This window comes from Salmo trutta, chromosome 28, assembly GCF_901001165.1.
Source record: "Salmo trutta chromosome 28, fSalTru1.1, whole genome shotgun sequence".
Taxonomy (NCBI): Eukaryota; Metazoa; Chordata; class Actinopteri; order Salmoniformes; family Salmonidae; genus Salmo; species Salmo trutta.
In genome coordinates, this window is record NC_042984.1 from 41635823 (window position 1) to 41650231 (window position 14409).

The 14409-nt window shown below is 43.2% G+C and overlaps 1 protein-coding gene across 2 annotated transcripts in view; it reads right to left on the reverse strand.

Annotated features, from left to right (window-relative positions):
• LOC115166262 (DNA (cytosine-5)-methyltransferase 3B) overlaps nt 1-11950 on the reverse strand; it is a 55561-nt gene extending 43611 nt beyond the window's left edge. Inside the window, exons 1-2 of one of the 2 annotated variants that reach the window (XM_029720098.1) lie at nt 11754-11950; nt 5853-5963 (exon numbers count right to left, since the gene is read on the reverse strand). In XM_029720098.1, the coding sequence (XP_029575958.1) occupies nt 5853-5912 (60 nt within the window). In that variant the 5' untranslated portion in view covers nt 5913-5963; nt 11754-11950. The other variant, XM_029720099.1, reaches the window with a different exon arrangement.
• Nucleotides 11951-14409: the final 2459 nt, after the last annotated feature.

The following is a 14409-nucleotide window of genomic DNA, read 5'->3' on the forward strand; positions in this document are numbered from 1 at the left end:
CAAACATTTCCGCGGACGTAATGCTTACGGGGAAAACGACAGGCACAAGAAAAACCTGTGTTAGTGTTACTTGATTCAATTCAGCCACAAGAGCATTAGTGAGGTCGGGCACTGATGTTGGGCGATTAGGTCTGGCTCGCAGTCGACGTTCCAATTCATTCCAAAGGTGTTCGATGTCGTTGAAGTCAGGGCTCTGTGCAGGCCAGTCAAGTTCTTCCACACCAATCTCAACAAACTATTTCTGTATGGATCTCACTTTGTGCACGGGGCATTGTCAGGCTGAAACAGGAAAGGGCCTTCCCCAAATTGTTGTCACAAAGTTGGAATCACAGAATCGTCTAGAATGTCATTGTATGCTGTAGCATTAAGATTTCCCTTCACTGGAACAAAGGGGCCTAGCCCAAAACATGAAAAATAACCCCAGACCATTATTCCTCCTCCACCAAACTTTACAGTTGGCACTATGCATTGGGGCAGGTAGCGTTCTCCTGGCATCCGCCAAACCCAGATTCGTCCATCGGACTGCCAGAGGGTGAAGTGTGATTCATCACTCCAGAGAAGGAGTTTCCACTGCTCCAGAGTCCAAAAATGGCGAGCGTTACACCACTTCAGCCGACGTTTGGCATTGCGCATAATGATCTTAAGCTTATGTGTGGCTGCTCATCCATGGAAACCCATTTCATGAAGCTCCTGATGAACAGTTCTTGTGCTGACGTTGCTTCCAGAAGCAGTTTGGAACTCGGTAGTGAGTGTTGCAACCGAGGACAAATGATTGTTATGCGCTACGCGCTTCAGCACTAGGCGCTCCCGTTTTGTGGTCTTGTGTGGCCTACCACTTCACGGCTGAGCCGTTGTTGCTCTTAGATGTTTCCACTTCACAATAAAAGCACTTGCAGTTGACCAGGGCAGCTCTAGCAGGGCAGAAATTTGGCGAACTGACTTGTTGGAACGGTGGCATCCTATGACGGTGCCACATTGAAAGTCAATGAGCTCTTCAGTAAGGCCATTCTACTGCCAATGTTTGTCTATGGAGATTGCATGGCGGTGTACTCAATTTTATACACCTGCCAGCAATGAGCATAGCTGAAATAGTCGAATCCACTAATTTGAAGGGGTGTCCACACTATATAGTGTAGGTCCGTATTTGTATTATTTATTTCATACAGTCTCTTTTGCTCATCTTTATTAAGGGTGCCAATAATTATGGAAGTGACTGTAGATATAGAGATTATAGAATGGACTGAGAAGAGTGAAAGCATCTATCTGATATCTTTAGATTGTCACACCTCTGTTGCAATGACAGGGAACGCGGTGCTCGGATGGGAGGAGGGTGAGAGTGGAGGGTGAGAGAGGAGGGAGGGAGGAGGGTGAGAGAGGAGGGAGGAAGGAGGGTGAGAGAGGAAGGAGGGTGAGAGAGGAGGGAGAAGGGGTAAGGGAGAGTTAAGGGCCTTCACCAAAGTCAGGCTTCCTCCTCAGGGAGCGTAAGCCCTTGGCCTTGGGAACAATGCTGGCAGCTGTGGGTTATCAGGAATCTTCCTCTGGAATGCCAGACTGAGACACGGAACACTTCCCACCACAGCTGTCCTCCAGTGGCACAGTCACTTGCCAAAGCTAACGCAGCCAGCCAGCAGACACAGGCCAATACACAACCCAACCTAGGTAAGGCTAGGTTGGAGCTGAGTACAATTCAATACCATACCTAGGGCCCTATAAAATCTGTGTTGCGGAAAACGTGGATGGAATCACGGAATCCAGACATTAAAAAGGAATTAAAAAAAATAAAAATGATATATATATCTTTTTACTTTAGTAGGAAATCAACTAAATGTATTGAACTTAATCAATTGGGTGCACACTGCCTGCCCTCCAGGACACCTACAACACCAGGTGTCGCAGGAAGGCCAAGAAAATCATCAAGGACCTCAGCCACCTGAGCCACGGCCTGTTCTCCCCACTTCCATCACTCAGACGCGTGCAGTCATGGTTAAAACAAACAGACTGGCCAATAGCTTCTACCCCCAGACCATCAGACTGCTGAATAGCCACTAGTCAGTTACCTACCCCACCTCAACGGACAATTACCCATGCCCACACACCAATGGACATTAATATTCATCACTGTCACAGTTGTAAACATGTATATATTCTACATTTTTGATTTGATTGTTTCATTCACACCTGCACTGTTGGGAGCTCGGAGCTTAGGAATGTCACTGTACACTGCAACTACATCTGTGCATGTGACTAAATAAAAAACCTCTCATCTAATCGAACGTTCATTCATTTGCCCAAGTTAATCATAAGACATGAACAAAATGCATCAGTGATTTCTATTTTCCTGCAACTTTGTGAAACGGCACAGGAATAGCCTTGTCTGTGTGTGTCGTGCCTATGTTTAGTCTACACTTCGAGTAGCTGTTTAGTGGTAATGCTAATGATAACCGTTCTGCTGGTCGATGGAAAGCCTTTCCCAAACACTATAAAGTAGCCGGGCAGAACGATACCATGAATATCTGCATTGAATCCAGTAGCCATTTGTTTTGCAAACTCTGCAATCACGTGAGCGCTATAGAAACACTGCTGGTGCACACTTGCATTAAAGGGTAACTACACCCAAAATTCTACATTTCTTCGATTTTTCTAGATCTCAAAAGTGGTCTCCTGTGGTTCAAGATTTGTTGTGGATTTAGAACATTCAATTTAGTTGTTCTTCTGTGTGATTTTGAGAACAAAAACGTGAAGAAACGGGGGGGGGCCTGGGGAAAAAAACACGAGAAAACGGAATTTGGGGAAAGACTAAACGGAATCAGGAAAAATAATTCAATATATTTTTATAGTGCCCTACATGCCACACAGTGTGTTCTCTCTCATTCTGGAAAACCAGCACTACAATATAAAAAGAACAGTTTCTCTCTCTGGCTGCTGTGCCCTTGTGTGTCTCTCTCTCTCTCCTCCCTCTCCCTGCTCCTCTCAAACTTAATGGAGGAGAAAAGAGAGCCCTCAGGCTGTGAGATTCATTCTGACGCACATCCAACAGTGTCAGCCCAAATTGCGTTTCACCTGAGCCAACCTGGGCCTCACACGCAGGCAGGCAGCGCAGCACAGTATAATATAGTAAGGCACAGTACAGCACAGCCATAGGTCCCAATGAACTCAATACACCCTGGATACAGTGATTATTAAGCCATACAGGGGGCAGAGGTAGAGAGAGTGAATTAAAGAGAGGGAAATATAGAGAGCGAGAGAAAGAGGAGAGAGAGAGAGAGAGAGAGAGGAGAGAGAGAAAGAGGAGAGAGAGAGAGGAGAGAGAGAAAGAGGAGAGAGAAAGAGACACAGACAAGAGGGAGAGAGAGACAGACAGGAGTGCGAGAGAGACAGACAAGAGTGAGAGAGAGACAGACAAGAGTGAGAGAGATAGAGAGTGACACGTCCAGGGCGGGAGGTCAGTGCCAGAGTTTCTCTCATTAGTGAGATTAGACCTGAGAGGGCCGCCTTGTCCCAAACCAGGACACCCCTCTGCGTGTGTTAACGCTCCATCTGCTACCCCACCCCTGTCTGCACCCCCCCTCCCCACATCTGGCTAGGAGACTGCAGACGACTGAGGAAACCTATCGGTGCCTGACATAAGACAACGCATGTACGGATTCATTCAAAGTGTGTTGACAGATTGCGGAGCAACACCTCTGGTTGATCTGCCTGTCTGTCTCCGGGGGGGGGGGGGGGGGGGCAGAGGGAGATGTTAGGAAGGACTATGCCGAGTCGGAGAGATCGGCCCTTTCAATGAACCCACACCCGAACCTACAGTATTACACACACACACACACACACACACACACACACACACAGCATTACATTACAAGCACACACACCTTTCAGACACATTTACAATATAAGTCACTGGCTTGCCATGTCAAGGTGCTTAGCCGACGTCCGTTAATCTCATTCTCACAGTCTAGACTCGCTCCACTGGCTCGGCACAAAGGCACCAAGATAAGAACGTGACAGAGGACCATAAAAGGTGAAGTTTGTCAACAGATATAACAGTAAAGACAACATGTCTGTGCTTTAACTGCCCTCCATAGAACAAAAGCTCTGGGATCACAGATGCATATAGCTGAGGACCAGACTGCAAGGCAGATCTAGAAACGATAGAAACTCCCATTGGAAAAGCATGTAGAAATCCAAGAGAGAGAGAGAGAATAAAGAGTTGGTCATTCTGGTTTGAAACTGGTCTCTCTCTCTCTCTCTCTCTCTCTCGATGCCCTGAAGAACGATCACACTCGGGGTTACAGCAGCAGACACAGTCCCACAGGCGACGCCACACTGCCACCCTGCTCCAACACAGACTGACACCACAGAAGAGAACTTCCTACATGTATTACGATATGCAGATTGATCTAGATATTCCCCCCATAACAACATTTTTCAACATAGCCGTGGTTGTCCCATTAGACCGGCTGAGTCTTTGACACAAACTCAAGTCACTGTATAACTACGTAACCATTTGACTCGTCCTGCTACTCAAAGTAAGTAATAATATAATCCAGGACTGAAACCCAAAACCTAACAGGCAGAGAATGCTATTGGGACTGCCTGGAAGTCACATTATTCTACTCTAATTAACCGGGAAGATAGATTGTCCTACTGAACGGAAAAAGAGGGATTTGAGGGCAAAACCAATACAACCGAAAGTATCACAGTGCCAATGTATCGTGATCCAGTTCTGTGCGAGATCGCTAGTGGTGGAACCAGAAGGAGTGTTATCCGAGCAGCGAGAAACTATACGAATTTCAACTCTTGGAGCAGTGGCCATATCTCATCTGATATGATGTGAAAAACCACTGATGGAATTGCAGAGGGGGGGAGAGGGGGGGGGGACGCTTTGTAGGGTGAAAACAGGGCAGTAATTTGCTGAGAAGTACCAAGCACTGTACCTTGTACCAAGTTCCCCAATTGAGGAGAGGGATGTGTAGACAGGTACCAACACATTAGTAATACTGCAATACCGATGGGTGGAAACAACAGCCACCTGAAGTCCACACTAGAGCGAGTGTTAATTCGGAACATAAAGAGCCCACTGTGATGATGGATCTCACACACACACACACACACACACACACTCCTCTTCCATTTCCTCTTTCCCTCCCTCTCTCTCTCTCTCTCTCTCTCTCTCTCTCTCTCTAAAGAGGCAGCTGCCCTGGCCGCTCCATGAAAGGCTATGACACATCCAGGCCAGATGTACTGTAAGAAGTTGCCAGTTTGCTCTCTGAGGCCAAATGATTATGCACATTCAGCATGGTAGGCTGGGAGACACAGAGGCAGGCCAGTTGACTGAGGGAGGGAGCTGAGGCCTGAGGCTTCTGGCAAACACAGGAGGGGGAGGAGGGGGAGGCACTAAAGCCAGGCAGATGAGTTACCATGATATGAAGGGTGGGCTGACAACGTCATGACAACGTGGACGCATCTCGTAGCTGCCACGTGGTAAACCGTAGATGGCTCCCTTCAGCTAGTTTTATATTGTTCTTGACACCACGTCTTGTTTTGAGGTGTTTCGACTTATATGTCACGTCTATGCTAATATGGCTCAAATTTGACTAGCTCGCTAACCAACAACTGTAATGATGTATTTGAGAGACCACAAATGCTTATTGTGCATTTATGTTTTCAATAAACATTTGGGGATAATATAGTATAGTATAACAGTGCGCAGAATGGTGGTGTGCATTTTGGAGCAAAAACACAGTGGAAAACGGTGTGAACAGTGGATATTTGGTGACTTTGTTGGCAATAGCACCATCAGAAGACCTAACCCCCCCCCCCCCCCCCCCCCCCCCCCCCCCCCCCCTACTTACTGTTGCCGTCATCTTGTCACTCTCCACCATGATGGCTGAAGAATACTTGTTGGATGGCATCGCTGTTGCAGTTGTTTTCTTCAAGGATTGATCTTTTGTTTCTCTTCTAACCTGGAAGTAAACCAAAAAAAAACAATGTAGCAGTTAGGAGAGTGCACGAAAGGGCACATTTCAACGTGCGTTATTTCCCACAATTGACATACTTTTCCCATACTTCCCTCTCTTACAAGTTCACAGACTAAACAGATAGAGAATCTTGAGTCAAATACAAAATATCTTATCTAATCCCCGTAACCACACAGAATCACTAGCTAAGTGACCACCTGAATATGTATTACTATAGTATTATAATATTACTATAATACACCAATGCTCCATTTTGGACATGTACATCGTCTACTCAAACGCCCACCACAAAAGTTAGATCTCACGTTTCAAAAATAAGCTTTAACCTTGTTGTCTTTAAGCAACAGTCTTGACACTACAATCAGAGCACCAGAGAAGATCCCCACCAAAATAGGCTCTGAAAGCTAATTCACACGTAAAAATACATTTATCGAAAATTATTTGGATTTGGTGTGAACGTAGTAGCAACAGCTACTAGCAACAGCTCAAGAAACAACATCAACAATATAGTTCCTCAACATAAAGTGTTCTTCTTCCTGAAGTTCAAGGCCAGGGTTTGGGATACAGGCAGGAATGTAGTGGAGGATAAACGCACGTAAACACCATTTAGCACTTTTTTATTTCTGAAATAGCATTTACTCACCTTTTTATTTTGTTAATGAGCGTTTACCCACATTGTCACACCCTGACCAGTAGTAATTTAGTTATTGTAGTTGGTCAGGACGTGGCAGGGGTGTGTTTCGAGGTTTTTTGGGTTATGATCTATGTTAATATATTTCTATGTTTAGTTTATTGGGCTGACCTTCAATTGGAGGCAGCTGTTCCTCGTTGCCTTTAATTGAAGGTCCTATTTAGTAGGGGTGTTTTTTCCATGGGTTTTGTGGGTAATTGTTCCGTGTTTAGCTGTGAGCCTTACAGGACTGTTTTTCGTCGTTGTTTTTGTAATTTTGTTTTGGTTTTCATCTAATAAAAAAGATGAGTATTCATATCCCCGCTGCGTTTTGGTCCCATTCTTACGACGAATGTGACACATATTATTACGTTCCCAGTGTTGATCAAAGCTCAAAACGCTTATATTGTTGATCTTCTTGAGTTGTAATTGCGCCTGCCTCTTTGCGAACGAGTGGAATCATGAATAGTTGTTTGCTCGTTAGGTTTGCGTGCGCCCCTTGGATTTGCCTTGTCAGTAGCACATTCCCCACTCTCTCAAACGGCCCTCTTGTGAGTCGCAGCACCTGCGACAACAAACCAACAGCGCTGACAGACTAGGCTAGTGGGTTTGTGAGATGTCAGACATAAGGTGTCCGCGACTCCGACTTTGTCTCCAGACATCCCCCAAACAAAGAAAAAACAGACTCTCGGAAAATTTGTGCACAACTGGTAAATAGTCACTTAGTCAGGTGGCTGGCTGCCAGCAGAGACTTCTATTAATATTGCAGTAATGTTAAAGGGATCTGGTGTTAGGAGGAAGTAAGAAGCTAATGTTAAAGGGATCTGGTGTTAGGATGAAGTAAGAAGCTAATGTTAAAGATGAACTGAAACATTTATGTAAGTTAAGGTGATTTTGATAACCAAATGAGATAATGTTCCTACTCTTAAAACTGCTGAAAAACTCATATTTTGTCACGGATCCCTCCGGAACTGTCATTACGCACACCTGGTCCCTATTCCCATTCATTAGTAATTGTATAAGTGTGTCCTTTGTTCACCATTGTCCTTTCCATTATTGTTACAATGTCAGTTGGTGCGTGTGAGTACATGTGCTGTGTTGTTTTGGCTCTCGTGTCACGTGTATCGTGCAGATGATTACGGGTCTCGTCCCATGTGGTAATCATTGTGCGATTGTGTATTTATTCGAGGTACTCCTTGCTCTTTGTTTGGGTTTCTACACTGTGTTTTGTATACTTGTTTGTTTGGTCTTCGTCCCCGTGCCTTTACACGGCACGCTGTAATTTGGGTAAATAAAAAACCCTATTACGCATTCCTGCGCCTGTCTCCCGACCATTTATGCCAACGTGACATATTTATGTTAAAACGTTTGAAAATGGCCACATCTGACTACTGTGCGCCGCCATCTTGATAATGTGTCATCAATGATATCACTTGAATGGTTCGGCTGAAAGGCAGACCAGATTACAATCCATGTTTGTAGCATCATTGAGAATGTTTTCATTTCGACAACAATAAAAAAAAATGAAACAAGTGTCTTTTTAGGAGGCTATCCTGCTAGAGACTAGCCAGGTAACATGGCATGAATGACAAATAGACCAAAAAAGTATACTGTGCCAGCTGGGCTATCATAGCCAGCTAGTCCAAAACAATGGCAAGCTCAGCTATCATTGATGGATATTTTGCTAAGGTTAGCTTGTGAAGTTAGCGAATAATGTTGTAGGTTGAACTGAGCATTTCAGTTCTACTTTAAACAGATTCTGACCTCAGCAGGAGCAAAAGATAGGCTAGTTCTCATTCTAACTTGGCTTTACAGAGAGTACTAGTGAGTCAGATAGTGGTGAGCTTGAGGAAGGCTGCAATGCATGCAGGAGGAGGCAGAGGAGACACAGAGAGATAGGAAGCAAGCAGAGAGGACAGTACAGAGGTTCCAAAACTTGAGGCCGGGGTCCAAATGTTGTGCACGAATTTGTTTACATCCCTGTTAGTGAGCATTTCTCTTTTGCCAAAATAATCCATCCACCTGACAGGTGTGGCATATCAAGAAGCTGATTAAACAGCATGATCATTACACAGGTTCACCTTGTGCTGGGGACAATAAAAGGCCACTCTAAAATGTGCAGTTTTGTCACACAACACAATGCCACAGATGTCTCAAGTTTTGAGAAAGCGGGAATTGGCATGCTTACTGCAGGAATGTCCACCAGAGCTGTTGCTAGATCATTTTATGTTCATTTCTCTACCATAAGCCGCCTCCAACATAATTTTTGAAAATTTGGCAGTACGTCAAACCAGCCTCACAACCTCAGACCACGTGTAACCATGCCAGCCCAGGACCTCCACATCCGGCTTCTTCACCTGCTGGATCATCTGAGACCAGCCACTCGGACAGCTGATGAAACTGAGGAGTATTTCTGTCTGTAATAAAGCCCTTTTGTTGGATAAAACTCATTCTGATTGACTGGGCCTGGCTCCCCAGTGGGTTGGCCCTCCACCCCCTCCCATGGCTGCACCCCTGCCCAGTCGTGAAATTCATAGATTAGGGCCAAATTGTATTTATTTCAAGTAATATACACAACAATATACACATTTTTCTACCGATGTCTACCCAATGTGGACCTGACAGAGACAATGTTTTGGCAATTGAATGTTCACTATTTTTGGCTTTGGAATTTCCATTTAAAAAGCTCTAAAATCATTTAATGTAAAAAAAATATATAATAATAATTAACTGACCTCAAAAAGCACTATTCCCTCAACACTACTATAGGCCTACATTAAAGTGCAATCAAAATGCAAATAACACCGTTTTTGTTTTTTAAAGTGTATATCTCGTTAGCCCACTGACAGGAGTTTATAGCTTACCCACGTTTTTCTTTACCACTACATCACTGGATACAGGACAATGGGCTCATAATGAGGCCCGGGAGCAGACCAGACATGTCCATACACTTCCCCGGGGGAAAGACACACACAGAGACCGGAAAGAACCTAACAGGTCAACAGTATTGTCAAACATGCCTCTGCAGAGAGAGAGAGGAATTTGTCAGAGAGATAGTGATTTGACCCCGCTGGAGGGCAATGAGCGAGATCAGATAAGGCTGGTTGGTGCTGGTGATCAGGCGGTTACTGATTGAAATCGTGTGTTGGGGCACTGCTGTCGTTTTGTTTGAGAGATCATTTCAGCCACTGGCTGAATGTTATTATCAACGGGAGGGGCTCAACAGTCAGCCCTGCAGCACCCCATAAACCAAAGAAGAAGTGAAAGATCACAAACAGCATACTATGCAACACCTACATCCCCATTTGCATGAATGTTCTAGGCATTAAAAGAAGAAGCTCATACGCAAGACCAGAAACAGCCAAGGCCACAGGTGCATCCTGCAAACTACGGGGGACTCTCTCTCTCTCTCTCTCTCTCTCTCTCTCTCTCTCTCTCACGGTAAATGACTCAAGATGAGTCTCTAAATAAATACATTTTCAACAACCTTTCAAACCTCTGTTTTTACGGCTTCTTTAGAAACACATTGAAATGCAAAGCCACATTGTGAAGTTAACACTGGGCAAAAGCCATGGCGACTGAGAGGGTGAAGGTAGGAGGTGGAGGGGAGAGTGGGGGGGGGGACAATAAGGGGCCACATCAAAGTTCTTTCGGCAGCCTGAATGTCAGAGATTAGGCGCTACAACATGAAAGGTTTTTTTTACCCACAGGGGGTGTCACCACTAACAGCCATTACAATTCTGCAGCCTACCTTTACATTTACTATTCAGAAATTCTGTGTTCAAGAAACTGTAAGCCTACAGTATTTGTTATATTTGTAACCTCCAAATAGTTCAATTGGGGCAGAAAAATTTAAAAAAATGTGGATGTTTTAAAATGAGTGTTTTCACACGTGTGCGTGCAGCGCGTATGAGGGGTCCGAAGATGGTTCGTGCCATCCCTCGCCACGAAGCACAACGTGTAGTTCTCGAGAGATGAACAACAAAGCCAAAGCCACGACTTTTTGTTCTTAATTAGAAACGGTATCCGTGCATGTGTGGTTAAAATGTATCTTTGGAAATCCCACTACGGCCGGGCATGCCTTAAGCAGGCCCAAGCGGGTTCACACGGTGCGGTGTCGGCTACAGTCAAACACGCCAATTATCCTATGACTTTCGCGCTGATGCGTGTGAACTCTCAGAGAATAAAGACCCAACTTCAAAGACTCTGCAAACGTGATGTAAAAATCCACGCAGGTGCACAACAGTTTACGAATTCTGTAACACTCAAACGACTAGGCTAGGGTTATAGGCCTATTATATTAAGTTTCCGCATTAGGCCTACATACAATGATTATGAAGGCACATATTCTTACAGAAAACAACTATTTCAAATAAACCATTCAAAAAAGAACTCTCTCTTTCTCTCTGGCACGGCATGGAGTTAGGAAACATGCGCTTGCTTGTATGGAAAACGTCGCCGTCGATCTTGAAATGATTTTGAGGAGATTGTGCCAATGCCACAATAACAATGTAACACTTTCTTAGTCAAGTTGAACCGACGTTTATATAAACGTCCAAAGACACGCAAAAAAAATAAATCACCGCCTTCTTGGAAATCACAAACTAGCCTACTCACGCGTGAAAATGCATTAGATTCCACTCGCAACGTCTGTTTGCCAACTGTACAGGCTACTAACTACGCGACGCAGATGGTAACTCGGTGAATTTAAACTGCAATATCACACATTCCGATACAGAACATAATACAGATTTATTTTACAGTAAATAGCCCTATATTTGCCATGTCTGAGGACATGCTGGATATTTTCCCTTCGTTCCTTGTTTCCAACTTTCATAATAATTCATCCGCGCAACCTTGTTGCATCAATTACATCGAAGTGAAGCATGTCTTTAAGCAACAAAAAAAAGTGGGAATTAATATGACTCCCAATCGAACAAATGACTGTAAAAGTAAGAAAGTTGTCAAACCTCATGCGGGAATTCGTACTGTCTCAAGCAGCATGCTGTAGCGTAAATTGATCTCCTGAGTGCTGTTTTGCAGAGAGCACAGCCTAGGCTACTTGAACACTTATCGTGAGAAGGGCAACTGTACAAAATAATTACCTGTTGCAGAGGTTGTCATTCGGAAAGAAAGAGGGGGAACAGTTGAAATTGATTGGTTCTCTCTCACTGCTTGGCCCACGCTCTACCTACTTCAACCTACACACGCCTTTTTTTTCCACGGGGGGGGAATATTTAAGCCGAGTTCTTTACTCCTCAAACTTCCCTGCTGCAATCTTTTTTCTCCTTTTTTATTTTTTGCAACAGTATTCAGGCGTAACTTTTCCCGGGTCTCGAATCACGCTGTAGCTGAATGAAAAATATATTTACCTTTTCCAGTGTTAACCCTTAATAGACCTACATTGCATTATACACCATTTATAAACTGCTCTGCCAATGGTCTAGTTAGTAGTACCCCACTAGTCCGTGTTAGGAGAGTGCGTGTACGCGTAACCGAATGTCCACGATAACAATATATCCAAACATTTGAAGTTGTCACTGAAAAGGGATTGCCCATTCTATTCATTTACTGAAGTCTTATTAAATCCATTGCTATAATAACAAATGCATCATCATAACTGTGCCCATTTAAATGCTATCGCACATGTGTCTTAAATGTTTCTATGTTTTGTATTGTAGCCTATGTAATGTGCTTTGTTCATCCTAACTGCAAACCAAACTTGAATTTGAACTTGATTATTGATAGGGTTGCAATGGGAGGGTATATTACTGGCAACCTTTGAAGTTCACAAATAAACTATGAGCGTTTTGGTAACTTTCAAGGATTTTATGTCATTTATCATAAGACATCTAGTGGCCTTTTTGGATACTTCAGATTGTCTCACCTGTCTGTAGTTATCGCTGGCCCCCTGTGTGGCCTTATCACATGTAAAATATGTAAAATAATAAAATAAGACGATTTTAAGATACAAAATAGAATGACAAAGCTGTGAAACATTATCCTAAATATCACCTAACCACCTTGTGAATACCATTGGTGTTTAATATGAGGGTTTCAGCATAAACTATCCTTTATATTCTGACACACTTTTATTTATTTTACTTGCTACTGCACTGTTATAATAAAGTGTTTTGTAACACTAAAACTAGCGGCAACTGAACTGCCACCAATGTTAAGGAGACAAAACTAACTTTGCTGGAGTTTTCAAACACATGGTTGTAAGGGGTTATGAGACAGATTTAAGGTGTACTGAAACATTCATCCTAAAGTGGTCTGAAACATCACTTAATCAATAGTTGTGGAACACCTTGCAAGAGGCTGGGAGCATTAACCCGGAAAATATTGAAAACACTAGTATAGTGTTTCGAGTCCTGTTTAGTGCAGAATTAGATCCTTTCTTCTGGAGTTTCCAAATACAGTAGAAGGGAGTCCCTCCACTTATTGTGTATTCCCTGCTCTTGTGCTGATGAACTCCTCATTGGTAATTCCAAAAGGTCAAATGTACAGTATTATGCTCAAACAAAGGATGTGCCAAAATATAGTTTTGTGAAAATACAAATGAATACGTTTGTCCAGGATAATAATTAATGAGTACAACATTTTTTTTTTCAAAACCTGATTTTGAAGCTTGAAATGCCTTATCTTTTCGTTGTAAATTATCAAATGACAACAAATCATTGAAAGGTTTCACATTTTTATATTGATAAAGTAAGACGGTTCAAAGATCAGTAATATTATCACATGAATATTCTTCAAAATCAACGCAAATAACATATTTCACATTCAGGGGGGGAAAAAAACATGCAATGACTGCTAATGTTAGCAAAAGCACTTACAAAAGTTGTACAAAACCTGGGCTCAATGCGATCCACCAGTCACCCATTATGCTAATGTCTCAGACCGGAGTCTTTATATTCAGATTATGGTACATGGAAGGTTGTTCAGATGGGTTGAATCACAGTACAGTTGAGTTAGATGATATTGAGTTGGCATTAGCCTATGATCCTTTTCTTGATTGGCTTTGGTTAGGATTGGCCAGCCTGTGGGTAACATAGCATGTACACTACCGTTCAACAGTTTGGGGTCACTTAGAAATGTCCTTGTTTTTGAAAGAAAAGCAAAAAAAAATTGTCCATTTAAATAACATCAAATTGATCAGAAATACAGTGTAGACATTGTTAATGTTGTAAATGACTATTGTAGCTATACACGGCTGATTTTTAATGGAATATCTACATAGGCGTACAGAGGCCCATTTTTAGCAGCCATTACTCCTGTGTTCCAATGGCACGTTGTGTTAGCTAATCCAAATTTGTCATTTTAACTTCATCGGCGGTAGGGGGCAGTATTTTGACGTCCGGATGAAAAGCGTGCCCGTAGTAAACTGCCTGCTACTCAGGCCCAGAAGGTAGGATATGCATATAATTAGTAGATTTAGATAGAAAACACTCTGAAGTTTCTAAAACTGTTTGAATGATGTCTGTGAGTATAACAGAACTCATATGGCAGGCAAAAACCTGAGAATAAATCCAACCAGGAAGTGTGGAGATCGGAGGTTTGTAGTTTTTCAAGTGATTCCCTATCCAGTATACAGTGTCAATGGGGTCATTTTGCACTTCCTAAGGCTTCCACTAGATGTCAACAGTCTTTAGAACGTTGTTTCATGCTTCTACTGTGAATGGGGTGAGAATAAGAGCCATTGGAATCAGATGACTGAGAAAATGACATGAGCTGAATCGCGTGCGCTCATGTGAGAGT